The sequence below is a fragment of the Pangasianodon hypophthalmus genome, chromosome 7 (genome assembly GCF_027358585.1).
Source record: "Pangasianodon hypophthalmus isolate fPanHyp1 chromosome 7, fPanHyp1.pri, whole genome shotgun sequence".
NCBI classification, from domain to species: Eukaryota; Metazoa; Chordata; class Actinopteri; order Siluriformes; family Pangasiidae; genus Pangasianodon; species Pangasianodon hypophthalmus.
The window spans coordinates 30,312,616-30,326,713 of record NC_069716.1 but is presented as its reverse complement, the minus strand read 5'-3'; the positions used below and the strand labels follow the sequence as shown (position 1 = coordinate 30,326,713).

The 14,098-nt window shown below is 40.3% G+C and overlaps 1 protein-coding gene across 1 annotated transcript in view; it reads right to left on the bottom strand.

Annotated features, from left to right (window-relative positions):
• The window catches only part of LOC113524732 (receptor-type tyrosine-protein phosphatase beta), a 59,443-nt gene that overhangs the window by 40,737 nt on the left and 4,608 nt on the right, over nucleotides 1–14,098 (bottom strand). Inside the window, exons 2-5 of the mRNA XM_053235291.1 lie at nucleotides 12,525–12,920; nucleotides 8,208–9,715; nucleotides 5,091–5,370; nucleotides 1,065–1,322 (exon numbers count right to left, since the gene is read on the bottom strand). Coding sequence (XP_053091266.1) covers nucleotides 1,065–1,322; nucleotides 5,091–5,370; nucleotides 8,208–9,715; nucleotides 12,525–12,920 — 2,442 coding nt within the window. The remainder of the gene's footprint in view (nucleotides 1–1,064; nucleotides 1,323–5,090; nucleotides 5,371–8,207; nucleotides 9,716–12,524; nucleotides 12,921–14,098) is intronic.

Here is a 14,098-nt window from a genome sequence, read left to right as displayed (position 1 = left end):
CTCTGTAACCAATCAGACCACACTTCCCACCCCTAATGCCTCTGTGACCAATCAGACCACACTTCCCACCCCTAATGCCTCTGTGACCAATCAGACCACACTTCCCATCTGTTCTGCCTTTGTAAACAATCAGACCAGTTTCCTGTTTTTCATGGCCTTTCTCCATTACAAAATTACAAAAGAATTTTAAGAGTTAAAGAAAAAAATCACAATTTACTAATTCAGAATTTGCACTTGTGTGGAATTACCAACATACAAAGGATTCTTACAGACTGTGTGTGTGTGTGTGTGTGTGTGTAAAAGAGGAAGGGATGTGGTTGCCTGTAAAGGAAAAGGTTGAGTCAGAGCTGAAAATATCCTGGAAACCAAAGCTATTCAAATTGTGAGGAATTGCAGACAGGGCATAGGTGAGATGGAAAATACCAAAAAAATATATATATATTTAAATGACCATTTCAGACCTGCCAAACTGTACACATTTGGCATAGGAGCTTTGGAATGCTAAAATATGGCAACAGAGATGTCTTCTGACATTTGTGCAGCTGTTTTGAGCTCTCAAATTAAAGGATGCACTGATGTGGTGCTCTCGCTTTCTCTCACAGAAAATCGTGATTTCTTTAGTTCATTACTGTGTTTGTGACAGTCAGAAACCATTCTTGTTTTCAAGAGGGACATTACACTAGTGATGTGTAGGCTTGCTGTTGTTTCTTGCTGTTTACTGCTTTTACCACCCTCCCCAGTTCTGCTGTACTGTAAGACTGTGGTTTTGTTTTGTTTAATTTTATTTTCCAGTTAATAATAGACAATAATTTGACATTTTTAGCCTGTCCTAATGGGTGTGGCCTAATGATTTAATGAGTACACCTGATTGACTTTTACTCGCTAGGTTAGCTTTCTTATTAAGTCACCCTGACTCGAAGATACCACTCAAATGTGAAAATAAGTTTTAATAAAAGCTGTGTGGAAGGGGCGAGTGACAGCAGCCTTGTGATTGGTGAGGGTGGAGTTTATGCAGGATAAACCCAAGTTTACAAATCAAATAATAGGAGGCAAAGCATCATCACCTGTCCGAATGTCTTTTGTTGCATTTTGTTGTTTCCCCACTGCTTCTGTTACCACAGTGACCGTATACAGTGCTCCTGGACTAAGGCCATCCAGAGTGCATGACGTCACAGTGCTTTTAAACTTCAGGTTCTGGACTAGTGCATCTTCACGATTTAGCGTTACCCAGAATGCCTCTCTGCGTCCAGGCCCTGGCTGCCAGGAAACCCTGATGCTGGTGGAGGAGGCGGAGACGCTCAGACTGCTTACTGCTGATGGAGCTACAAAATAAATGTTAATGCTCATGTAAATATTTTGATTTTTGTGCACAATTTATGACCATAATTTCACACAGCCTGTCTTCAAAAACTCCAGGAAATCATTGTACACTCTCAGAAATAAAGGTATCAAACTGTATATATATTTATATTTATATTTATATTTACAATATATTTTTTGTGAATCCATCTATTTCTGTAAAGCTGCTCTGTGACAATGTCCATTGTTAAAAGTGCTATACAAATAAAATTGAATTGAATAGTATGTAGCTTTTAACTATAAGAATAATTTAAGGTGGATAACTGAACTTCAAGGATCACTGTTCTAAAAGCCTGTTAAAAGCACACCACATGAACCTTCCCAGGTAAAGATACAAGACAGGAACACTTAATGCACTGTACCTGTTAGTACTGAACACACTGCACCTCTTACTACTGAACACACTGTACCTCTTACTATTGAACACACCGCACCTGTTAGTACTGAACACACTGCACATGTTAGTACTGAACACACCGCACCTGTTAGTGCTGAACACACCGCACCTGTTAGTGCTGAACACACTGCACATGTTAGTACTGAACACACCGCACCTGTTAGTGCTGAACACACCGCACCTGTTAGTGCTGAACACACCGCACCTGTTAGTGCTGAACACACCGCACCTCTTAGTACTGAACACACCGCACCTCTTACTACTGAACACACCGCACCTGTTAGTACTGAGCACACTGCAATGGTACCACCCAAGCTAAAAAGAAAAGTACAGTTTGGTACCTTTATTTTTGAGAGTACATTGATTTGCCTGGTGCTTGGGTTTTTTTTTTTTTTTTTGGTCTCTTTTTTACTCTCTTGCAATTCCTCCAAGAAAGATGTACCATCACCCTCAGGTCTTAAGAATCCTTCAGAGGAGGGTGTGCTATTACTTTTAAGCTTGCTGTATTGAGTATACAGTCAGGTCTAGAAGTGTTTGGACAATGACAGTGTTTCTGTGATTTTTCCTTTATACACCACCACAATGGATTTGAAATAAAACACTCAAGATGTGATGGAAGTGTAGACTTTCAGCTTTATTTTAAGAGGTTCCACAAAAATATGGCATTTACTGTTTAGGAATTACAGCCATTTTCAGCAAAGTACTTCCATTTTCAGGGGCTCAAAGGTATTTGGACAAAGTGACATAATTGTAAATATAACCATAATTTTAATACTTGGATGAAAATCCTTTGCAGTCAATGACTGCCTGAAGTCTGGAGCCCATGTTCTCAAAACTCAAATTCTGAGTTTCCTCCCTGGAGATGCTTTGCCACGCCTTCACTGCAGCCACCTTCAGTTGCTGCTTGTTTGTGGGTCTTTCTGCCTTCAGTCTTGTCTTCAGTAAGTGAAAAGCAGCTCTATTGGGTTGAGATCAGGCGATTGATGTGGCCATTGAAGAATATTCCATTTCTTCAGAAAGTCTTGAGTTGCTTTCGCAGTATGTTTAGGGTCATTATCCACCTGCACTGTGAAGCGGCGTCATATCAGTTTTGTAGCATTTGGCTGAATGTGAGCAGAGAGTAGAGCCCTATACACCTCAGAATTCATCTTACTACTTCTGTCAGCAGTCACATCATCAATAAACACCAGTGAGCCCGTTCCATTGGCAGCCATACATGCCCATGCCATAACACTGCCTCCACCATGTTTGACACATGATGTGGTATACTTTGGATCACGAGCTATTCCTTTCTTTCACCATACTTTTCTCTTCCCATCATTCTGGTACAAGTTAATTTTGGTTTCATCAGTCCAAAGAATCTTATTCCAGAACATGGGAGGCTTTTTTAGATGTTTTCTGGCAAAGTGTAATCTGGCTTTCCTGTTCTTGAATGTTACCAGTGGTTTGCACCTTGTTGTAAACCCTCTGTATTTACATTCATGAAGGCGTCTCTTGATTGTAGATTTTGACAATGATACGCCTACCTTCTTCAGAGTATTCCTGACTTCTGTTGATGTTGTGAAGGGGTTTTTCTTCACCAAGGAAAGGATTCTCCACCACTTTATTTGTCTTCCGTGGTCTTCCAGGCCTTTTGATGTTGTTGAGCTCACCAGTGCTTTCTTTCTTTTTAAGAATGTACCCAACTGTTGATTTGGCCACACCTAAGGTTTTTGCTATCTCTCTTATAGATTTATGTTGTTTTTTCAGCCTACTGATGGCCTCCTTCACTTGCATTGAGATCTCCTTGGACTTCATATTGGTAGCTCCAGTTGAACAGCTGCCAAATGCCAACTCAATACCAGATATCAACTCCAGACCTTTTATCTGCTTCATTTGTCTTGAAGTAACGAGGGAATGGACCGCACCTGGTCAATTAACTTCTTGTCAGTCAATTGTCCAAATACCTTTGAGCCCCTGAAAATGGAAGTACTTTGCTTAAAATGGCTGTAATTCCTAAATGGTAAATGCCATATTTTTGTGGAGTCTCTTAAAATAACGCTGAAAGTCTACACTTCCATCACATCTTGATTGTTTTATTTCTAATCCACTGTGGTGGTGTATAAAGGCAAAATCACAAAAACTCTGTCATTGTCCAAATACTTCCAGACCTGACTGTAGATATAGTATAGATAGATAGATAGATAGATAGATAGATAGATAGATAGATATAGATATAAAACCATCAGCACATATTCCATGCTTTTTGTCTTTATCCAGGTTGTAAGATTTAATCCTCACTGAACATAGAGCACAGCGTCCACCTCCACTGTTAAACATGCCACATCTATTTTCTCTTTCCATTTATTTTTCTCTTCCTCATCAGGTCCAAAAATATCATACTAAATGGTCCTAGCCAGAGTAATTTTGTAAGAGATCCCCCCAAGGTGACATTTCATCAGGTAGCAGAACTTGAGTCCATTTCAGCCAGATATGAACTCTTACAAAATTACTCTGGCTAGGACCATTTATGTTTCACCTGGTGTAATTCACAGTGCTATAGAATGTGAAATACTTGATTTGTATTAGTGTCTATAGAGTTTTATAAGTTACTCTCTTGCACACATGCAAAAAACTCAGAAGGTTAATCAGGGAAGTGTGAACTGTTAATGCATATTTGTTTCACAGGAAACAGAGTAGGGATCAGATCAGTCCTAACCGTGATCACATACAGCAATTAAGCATTCAGTGAAAGGGAACATCAGGAAACATGTTGAATTCCCATCACACCAAGCTTGCAGAAAATTCAAGGCTGCCAAGGAGCAACAAAAGCTTCTCTCCTTCGAATGCAAAGTTCATGTGTGTGTTCTTTTTATCTATTCCTCAGTGCAAAACAAAACTCTGTGGCCTTCTGCATCCGCTAGAACAAGGTAACAATGAGAAAGGGAAATGGCTTTGGGGCAAGTGAACTTTCTGGAAACAAACACTTAAGATTAGTTGCCCTTCATTGTTGGTGAGTTCTGCTTTATCACACACTTCACATTCTTCCATTCAACAGTTTAGCAAGGTGATAGTTTAAATTAAACTGAGTAAACATAAAGATAGTTTAAATTTCAACACCAATGACTGGTGAAACAGAGAATTAGCATTAATTTCATTCAGCAAACTATCTAACTACTAGTTATTAAAGCAATGGTATCATGAAAGACTGTATAATAACCATAATATCTGTAGTTTTAGGAGAACACATCTACTCATTGTTTAAATATCAACTTACATACCATCTATCAAAACATAGTAACAATATTTTTGTAAAATGTTTTTATGATTTGAATTTAAACACAATCAGACTTACCAGTCTGAAGTGAAATGTCGAAATGCTCTCCATCGGTTTGGGAAATTATTCCAAAATGATAAACACTGCCAGGTTGCAGATCTGACACCTCACAGGTAAATCCGTTGCTGTGGGTTTGGATCTGAGAGCAGTTGGTTAATTGAGATCCGGTCTCACGGTTGATCAGTGTGAAAACACAGAACTGTCCTGCTGATCTGAACTTAATCACAGAGGAGTATGTGTTAATGATGGCTTCAGTTTGGTTCACCACACACCTGACCTTTTCCTCTGTGGTTTCAAGCTGAAAGAAATTGAAACAGTCAGGAAAAGAAGTTAAATGAACAGTTTTAAATGCAAAACTTCACCTGTTGCTTGACAAACCTGTGCACTTCTCCTTGTGAGAGAGAGGGTCCAAGCAACCCAAATCCAGTACTGCTTCCATGCCAGCATCTCGCTATCAGAGCTGGAGAAGCTGTGATTTTTAACATTTTTTCCTATTAAAAGTATTTATACTCCATATCTCGTCCAATCAGCTGTCGTGCTCCATAAATCACAGCAAATAATCCTGAAATCCTTTGCAGTTTAATTTAGATTATTTTTAAACTAAGAAGCAAGTCTAATGAGAAATGTAAGAACAATTCAATTGCTCTCGCTGTAGTTGACTGTAAAGTCTCTGATGTTTGCTGCCAGATTTCCACCTTTGCCTCCCTGAAGCTTCTCAGACACTCCACCCTACTGACTTCCTGCTCAACTTTCCCTTTAACACACCCTGCTCATTTATATATGCTTAGACTTCACACCATTACAGTAATGAAAAAAATGCACGTAAAGATTATACATAATGTTGCAACTGATATTAATTCAGATTGCTCATGAGTCTGACATTCCAATAAATTGTTCTTTGAATCCTATATGTAGTAAAATTACTTGTGCAACCACCATGTTCACTTGACAAAGAAATACTAAAAGAAAAAATCTGACAAAGAAATACTAAAAGCAGATCAGAAACTGAGGAAAGAGGCCAAAGTCTGTTTCCAGTTTCCATAGTCGTGATGGACAAACTAGTATCATCTTTAGCCTTGTACGAAAATAAAGTCATTTAAAATCCTCATATTCCACTGACATTTCAAAGCCATAGTGTGTGATATAAGAAGCATTCATGAACATGTTTCAGTTCAGTTTTATTTGTATAGCGCTTGTAACAATGCACATTGTCACAAAATAGCTTTACAGAAATATATACTGTAAATTCCTGATATAAATTTTAAATATAGAAATTTTTCCTTAATGAGCAAGTGAGAGGCAATGGTGAAAAAGGAGATGATATGAAGAAGAAACCTTGAGAGGAACTAGATTCAAAAGGGAACCCATCCTCATCTGGGTGACACCAGATAGTGCGACTATAAATCATTCCCTTCTATAACTGTATACTATATGGTCAAAAAGTGCAGTTGTGTAACCAGAAACTTAGGAGCTTATGAGATACTTGACTGCAAAACTGTTCATAGCAATTGCAGTCCTAAAGCTATCCAAGGAAGAACAGGTATCTTTATGGTTTCTGTGTGGTTCCATCCACAATAGTCTCAAAATGTTTACATATAAACATAGTGAATAAGCTCAAACAACATGTTCTTACCAAGTGAACACACTGCCAAGACGCCGTTCTTCTCTAACCATTCTTAAAAACATAGCAATAAATGAGCACATCCTGATGTTCTCTTTGTACGTGTTCTTGGAAAGTTAAGTTTCCTAATGAAACATCTTTAAAAACATTTCAGTTTATTCATTCATTTTCCATGTGCTTTTCAGCATGTGTTTTGCAGTGGCAGCAGGCTGATACAGACAATCTAGTCTCCAGCTCTCCCCAGACGGTCCCAGTCTCACTGTGAGATATAATCACTCCAGGAGGTCCTGGGTCTGCCCCGGGGGTCTTCATTCAGTTGGATGTGCCTGATACAGCCCCACCAGGAACCCACCAGAGGACATCCTTCTAAGGCGCCCAAACCAGGAGGAACAGCGGCTCTGAGGTTCTCCCGGATCGCTGAGCTCCTCACTCTATGATGGAGAGTAACCCAAGCAACCCTGTGGAGGAACTCCATTTCCACCGCCTGTACTCACAACCTTAATCTTTCAGTCATAAGTCTCCTGGATAATCTTTCTGCTCATGCTGTTGTCTTTATTCTCCATCTGAGTGCTGCTTCTGAAACCATCACCATGTTCTCTCTCACTTGTCTTCAATAATTATTATAGGTTCTGCTCTTACCTGATTTATTTCCAAACTCACTAACAAACAAAACATTGTCACTATTGATGAAGAAAGATCTCCCACCCTCCCTGTGTGATTAGGTATTCCTCAGGGTTCTGTCCTCAGTCCTTTTCAGTTTATCACTATAATCAATATACCACCTTCCTGTAAGATTTAACAGCATGAACTGAATTCACATTCTTCCACCAGTGACATTTATATTTACACTTAAAAACAACTCTGACTTCTGCAAATGTTATTTCCTGTATTTGTGACCCTGTGTTCACACTGATGACAAAGTGGCTGCAAGATCTTCATTTTCAAAGGGACGAGGGATTAGAAACAGGACACAAGCTGACTGTCGATGATTTAAGGGAGCAGTTCAAGCGACATGAAATTTTAAATAAAGGTTTAATGAATGCAAATGAGATGCAAAGAGACTTTAAGATCATTTTCCTCCAAACAGAACAGCGTCTGTGTTTCCAGCTATTTGAGTACATCAATGACTTCAAACCCGTCAGATAGATAAATAGAATCTGACACAAGTGGATGGAGATGCACTGCACTTTTAGTGGTTTTTCAGATATTCTGTTGCTCACTGTGTCATTTCAGTGGCCTGGTGCCAACAATAACACCATGACAACCAGTAACAAATTTTAAACGATTTCTGTAATTTAAACCTCATATTAAGACACTTATTAAACATGCTTTTAAAATCTTCACAGTGTAACTCCTGGTACTGAAATGAAACAGTCGAAACTCTAGTGTTTACAACTTATTGCATTAGCATTGTCTTTATCAGTTACACTGAATTCCTGTTTCACTCAATACCGAGACAGCTCCTGGCAATGGTCCCAGAGATTTTGACTGTATTTTGACATTCTGTAACTCACCTGAGGGGTGGTGGAGGTGGTGAACGTGGTGGAGGACACAGTGGTGGTTGGAGTGGTTGTTGTTGCAGGTTCAGTAGTTGCCATTCTAGTCTTTGTTACTTTAGTAGCTGTAGTTATTGGGGCAGTTGTAGTTGCCTCAGTAGTTGTAGTTATTGGGGCAGATGTAGTTGCCTCAGTAGTTGTAGTTATTGGGGCAGATGTACTTGCCTCAGTAGTTGTAGTTATTGGGGCAGATGTAGTTGCCTCAGTAGCTGTATTTATTGAGCCAATTGTAGCTGGAGTTGTAGTTAGAGCTGTAGAAATTGCAGGGGTAGATGTAGTTACCCTTCTTGCTTTATTAATAGGGGTAATTAAGGGGAACCTGGGAGCTTTGGTTATAGGTCTAGTTGCTCTGCTAGCTGTATTTATAAGGGGGGCAGTTGCAGTTGGAGCTAAAACAGTTACAGGAGTAGTTGTTTTTGGAGTTGAAGCAGTTCCAGGAGCAGTTGTAGTTGGAGCTGCAGTAGTAACACAGGATGTTGCAGTTGCTCCAATTACCGTAGTTACAGGCCTGGGTGTAGTTACCCTTTTAGAATTAGTTGACGTAATAAATTTAGGTACAAATCCAGTTGTAGTTGGAGCTGCTCTAGTCCCAGGAGCAGTTGTAAATGTAGTAGTATTTTGGGGTACAGGGGCAGTCATGGTTGTTTGAGTAGCTCCAGTTATGGGTTTAGTTGTAGCTGGTGTAGGAGCTGCAGTAGATGTGGTTTCACTCAGTGCTTCAGCCACTGTAGGGGCAGTTGTGGTCTCAGTCATGGTCACTGTAGGGGCAGTTGTGGTCTCAGTCATGGTCACTGTAGGGGCAGTTGTGGTCGCTGTGGGGGAAGCTGTGGTTGCAGTTGTGTTTGCAGTCATCACGCTCGGTGTCTGAGTTTTGCTTAGTGCTGCTCTTGAAGTTACTGTGTGTCGGCTTCCTGGGATACGTGACCGTGTTGTCGTGTGTTTTACAGGTTTGATGTCAGGCTGAGTCTCGGCTGCTGAAAACATTTGTGCTGAAATTTCAAGTACTGATGTTGAGAAGACAGAGGCAGTGGAGGAATAGTTGGAGGAAGAGTTTGAGGAGGAGTTAGAGGAATTGAGGGAGTTGGAGGGGTTCGATGCAGTTGGAGATCTGAAGCGTGTAGCTTCATCCATTGCAGGATGTGATGTCACCACATTGTGCCTTTCAGTGGGATTACGTGTAAACTCTGAGGTCGCCTCCATGCTCCAGTGCATGTTCTGCAGGAAATCTAAAACAGCCGTGACATTACTCATCATATTTCTCATTTCAGAAGGGAGCTGCGTGACAGAGATGGCTTCCTGTTTCTCCATGTTGAGAAGTCCCGACTCAACTGTGTGAGTCAGTTTGTCCTTATTAAAGGTACCAGTGGTCCTGGTCCTTTTGGTTCTGGTTCTAACTGTGTTGTGGGCTGTAACAGGGATCTTCACTGTTGCTATCACTCCTGTGGTTGTAGCAGCTGTTGATGGACCTGATGAAGGACACAGAGATGGAGATGATGATGAATACATTAAAAACAAGTTTTAATATTTGATTCAGAACAATTTCACCTCACAGTACACAAATAAACACATCACTGTGAGTGTTAGTGTTAGTCGCACAATTATGTAATGTTAATTACTCATCAGATTTGTAGTTAACACAAAACAGAGTAAATAATTTTAATTTAAAAATGTGAGCTATTCACTTGTTATTTTATGTCTTTTCTCTTCAATTTTTTTATTAGCTTCATTTATTTCTTTTTTTAGTAACTTTTGTTAAGTTTCTTTTGATGTCTGTCTACCTGTTAATTATTATTATTATTATTATTATTATTATTATTATTACTATTATTATTATTATCACTAGCCCAGTTTATAGCCCAAGTTCTTTGGCTTTTGGTGGAATTTTTAAAATGTTTTTATCCTGTGTTTTCGTGTCCGAACTCCTGCCACATGAGAGTAAAAACATCCTGTGTTGGGTCTCGTGGGATTCTTGAAGTAAACCTCTAACACACACTGACTTACCAGTTTATTAGTTTATCAGTTTATGTACAGAGATAACGATTAATAAACTGAATATCTTCATTTTACAGTTATATTTCACACCATGAGCTGCATTAACATGTGGCAGGTGATTTTATCACTAAAAGCAATCCTTTCATTTAGAGACTTTCTTTAACATTAATGAACGCTCTGTGGCAGGACAGAAGTTTCCGGTGTGTAACAGTCTGGAGCATTTCCTTAAACAGCAGTGTGTTGGTATGTGTTTAAACGCTCACAGGAAGAATCAGAGTGTACGACATTCCTGTGACGGCCGACAGCCTTGAACACAATGTGTGAGGAAACTGATATCAGGAGCACATCCTACACACACACACACACACACGCACACACGCACACACTGTACGTGTTCATTTTTGTTTTTTTTGTAAATATTTTTAACTTTTTACCTTTACCTAATTATATGATTTATATCAACATTATTTTGATGTTTTATATTGTTTCATTTTTATGTTTCCCTAAATATATATATTTATTATTCTTGTAAACTTTTCTCCAATTGTCTGAAACACCATTTGTTTAATATGGATCCAATCTTATTTATTTATTTATTTATTTATTTATTATTATTATTATTATTATTATTATTATTATTATTATTGATTTATCATTGTAATTCTTTTTACTTATAAAAAGATCTTGTATCTTGTATGTATAAAATCTTGTATCTTTAAGTGTAAATCTTTTAACACATGGTTTTCGTAAAATTTTTTAATAACAGAAGCATTGTCCATTGTGAATGTTTCAGAAACTCAGACTTTTGCATTTTTGCCAGTATTTTGTTTCAGTATGTTTCCTCTCTCTGTCTCACGGTCTCTGTCTCTCTGTCTGTCTGTCTGTCTCTCCCTCTCTCTGTCTCACTTTGTGTCTCTCTCTGTCTGTCTGTCTGACCCCCCCCCCATCTCTCGCTCTGTCAGTTTCAGTTTTCAGTTTTCATGTGCTTTATTGGCGTGACAACTAATTGTACATTTGTTTTGCAAAAGCAGGTGTAAAGGAAGGGTACATTAAAAAAAGGTGAAATAAAATAAAATGACAAAACAAAATAAAAAACAATGTACATAAATTATGGACAATATAAAGGCACTATATACAGAATAATTGAAAAAAGAAGGATAAAATAAGAAAAATTACACAATAAAAGTGAATTTACTAATAAAGGTAGTGAAAATATAAAACAATAATAATAAAGAAGAGCGATCAGAACGGTGAGAAGAGACACGAGGGCGAGGCAGAGACGTGTTGTGCGGCTGGTACACAGCTGTCTTTATCTTCTCCTAGCAGGAGGGGAGTTTTTCACTGTCTGAGAGATCGTCAGTTGTTTGGTGTGTGTGTGCACTCTATCTCAGGTGTGTGTGTGTGTGTGTGTGTGTGTGTGTGTGTGTGCGTGCGTGCTCTGTCTCAGGTGTGTGTGTGTGTGTGTGTGCGTGTGCGCTCTGTCTCAGGGGTGTGTGTGTGTGTGCGTGCGCTCTGTCTCGGTTGTGTTTTGGTTGCAGTGGAGACACAGTCCTTCTTCCTGTGGAGACCATGTTCTCCTGCGTCTGCGTGTTTCTAGCGCTAGCTTGTCCACTGAGTCTGTACCTGGTCCAGGTGCTCCTCAGGGTTTTACCTGTCAGTGTGTGCGGAGAGTCTGCATGGTGTTCTGTGTGTTTAAAGCCAAACAGCATTTCACTCTGCTGTTGTTGTGTTTGGGTTCCCAGTAGCTGATGTGGTGTTGTTTCAGTTGTACTGTAATTTGGTCTGATGTGATGTGTGTGACGTTGTTGTTCAGGTGTAAAGCGTCAGTGTGGTGGGGGTTAGTAGGTGTTGGAGATCCTTCAGGGCTGAAGCTTGGGACCAGCTGAGAGAGGGGACTGTTTTCCCTGATGGATTCTTGGTATTGCAGGGTTTTGGAATGATATGATTGGAATGATATGATTGGAATGATATGATCGGAATGATATGATTGGGGGTCTGACTTTGAGGTGTTTCCAGAATTTGATTTGATTTCTGTATTTTTATAATTAGTGGATATTTGCCTAATTCTGCCCAGCATGCACTGTGTGTTGTGTGCTGATGTACTTGTAGGATATTTTTACAGAATTCTGCATCTCCCTGACTCTCTCTCTCTCTCTCTCTCTCTCTCTCTCGCTCTCACTCTCGCTCTGTCCCTCTCCCTCTCTCTCTCTCTCGGTCTGTCTCTCTCGCTCTCTCTCTCGCTCTCTGTCTCTCGCTCTCTCTCTGTACCTGAACACGCTGTACCTGTGTTTGAGCAAAGGTGTGTCAGCTCCACTTTATGCTCCGTGTACTGGGTCCAGTTGGAGTGTTTGGGTTCAGACCGGACCACGGCCCGCTCGCCCTGTTTCTGCAGGTACAGAGGCAACAGCTCCAGCCCGAAGGTCCCGAACTCATCGTAACACTTCCAAGCAGGGGCGGAGTTACAGGGGCGTGTCTTCACCAGGCGGGCGTGAGAGGGCACGCCCAGGCTCGGGTTCACCCATAAACACACACCTGAGTGAGTGTGTTTCAGCTTCCTGTCCACAGTCCAGGTCCAGGCCTGAGATGGGTTCTTCACGTCACAGATCCTCAGAACCACACCCACTCCATCCTTAACCGTCACACACACACCTTTACTCGTGTGTCTGATCAGGAACCCGCCTAGAAAACACACACACATAAAATACACAGACACACAAAATACACATACAAAATACACATGCAATGGCAACATGGCCACATTAACACACCTGACCACATTAACACAACTGACCACATTACACACCTGTCCACATTACACAACTGTCCACATTAACACACCTGGCCACATTAACACACCTGACCACATTAACACAACTGGCCACATTACACAACTGGCCACATTAACACAACTGACCACATTACACACCTGTCCACATTACACAACTGTCCACATTAACACACCTGGCCACATTAACACAACTGGCCACATTACACAACTGTCCACATTAACACAACTGTCCACATTACACAACTGTCCACATTACACAACTGGCCACATTAACACACCTGGCCACATTAACACACCTGGCCACATTAACACACCTGACCACATTACACACCCGGCCACATTAACACAACTGGCCACATTACACAACTGGCCACATTAACACACCTGGCCACATTAACACAACTGACCACATTACACAACTGTCCACATTAACACACCTGGCCACATTAACACAACTGACCACATTACACAACTGTCCACATTAACACACCTGACCACATAACACACTGGCCACATTAACACACTGGCCACATTAACACACCTGACCACATTACACAACTGACCACATTACATCCTGACCACATTAACACAACTGGCCACATTACACAACTGTCCACATTACACAACTGTCCACATTAACACACCTGACCACATTAACACACTGGCCACATTACATCCTGACCACATTAACACAACTGGCCACATTAACACAACTGTCCACATTAACACACCTGACCACATAACACACTGGCCACATTACACAACTGACCACATTAACACACCTGACCACATTACACAACTGACCACATTAACACACTGGCCACATTAACACACCTGACCACATTACACAACTGACCACATTAACACAACTGACCACATTACACAACTGACCACATTAACACACCTGACCACATAACACACTGGCCACATTACACAACTGTCCACATTAACACACCTGACCACATTACACACTGACCACATTACACAACTGACCACATTACACAACTGACCACATTAACACACCTGACCACATTACACAACTGTCCACATTACACAACTGACCACATTA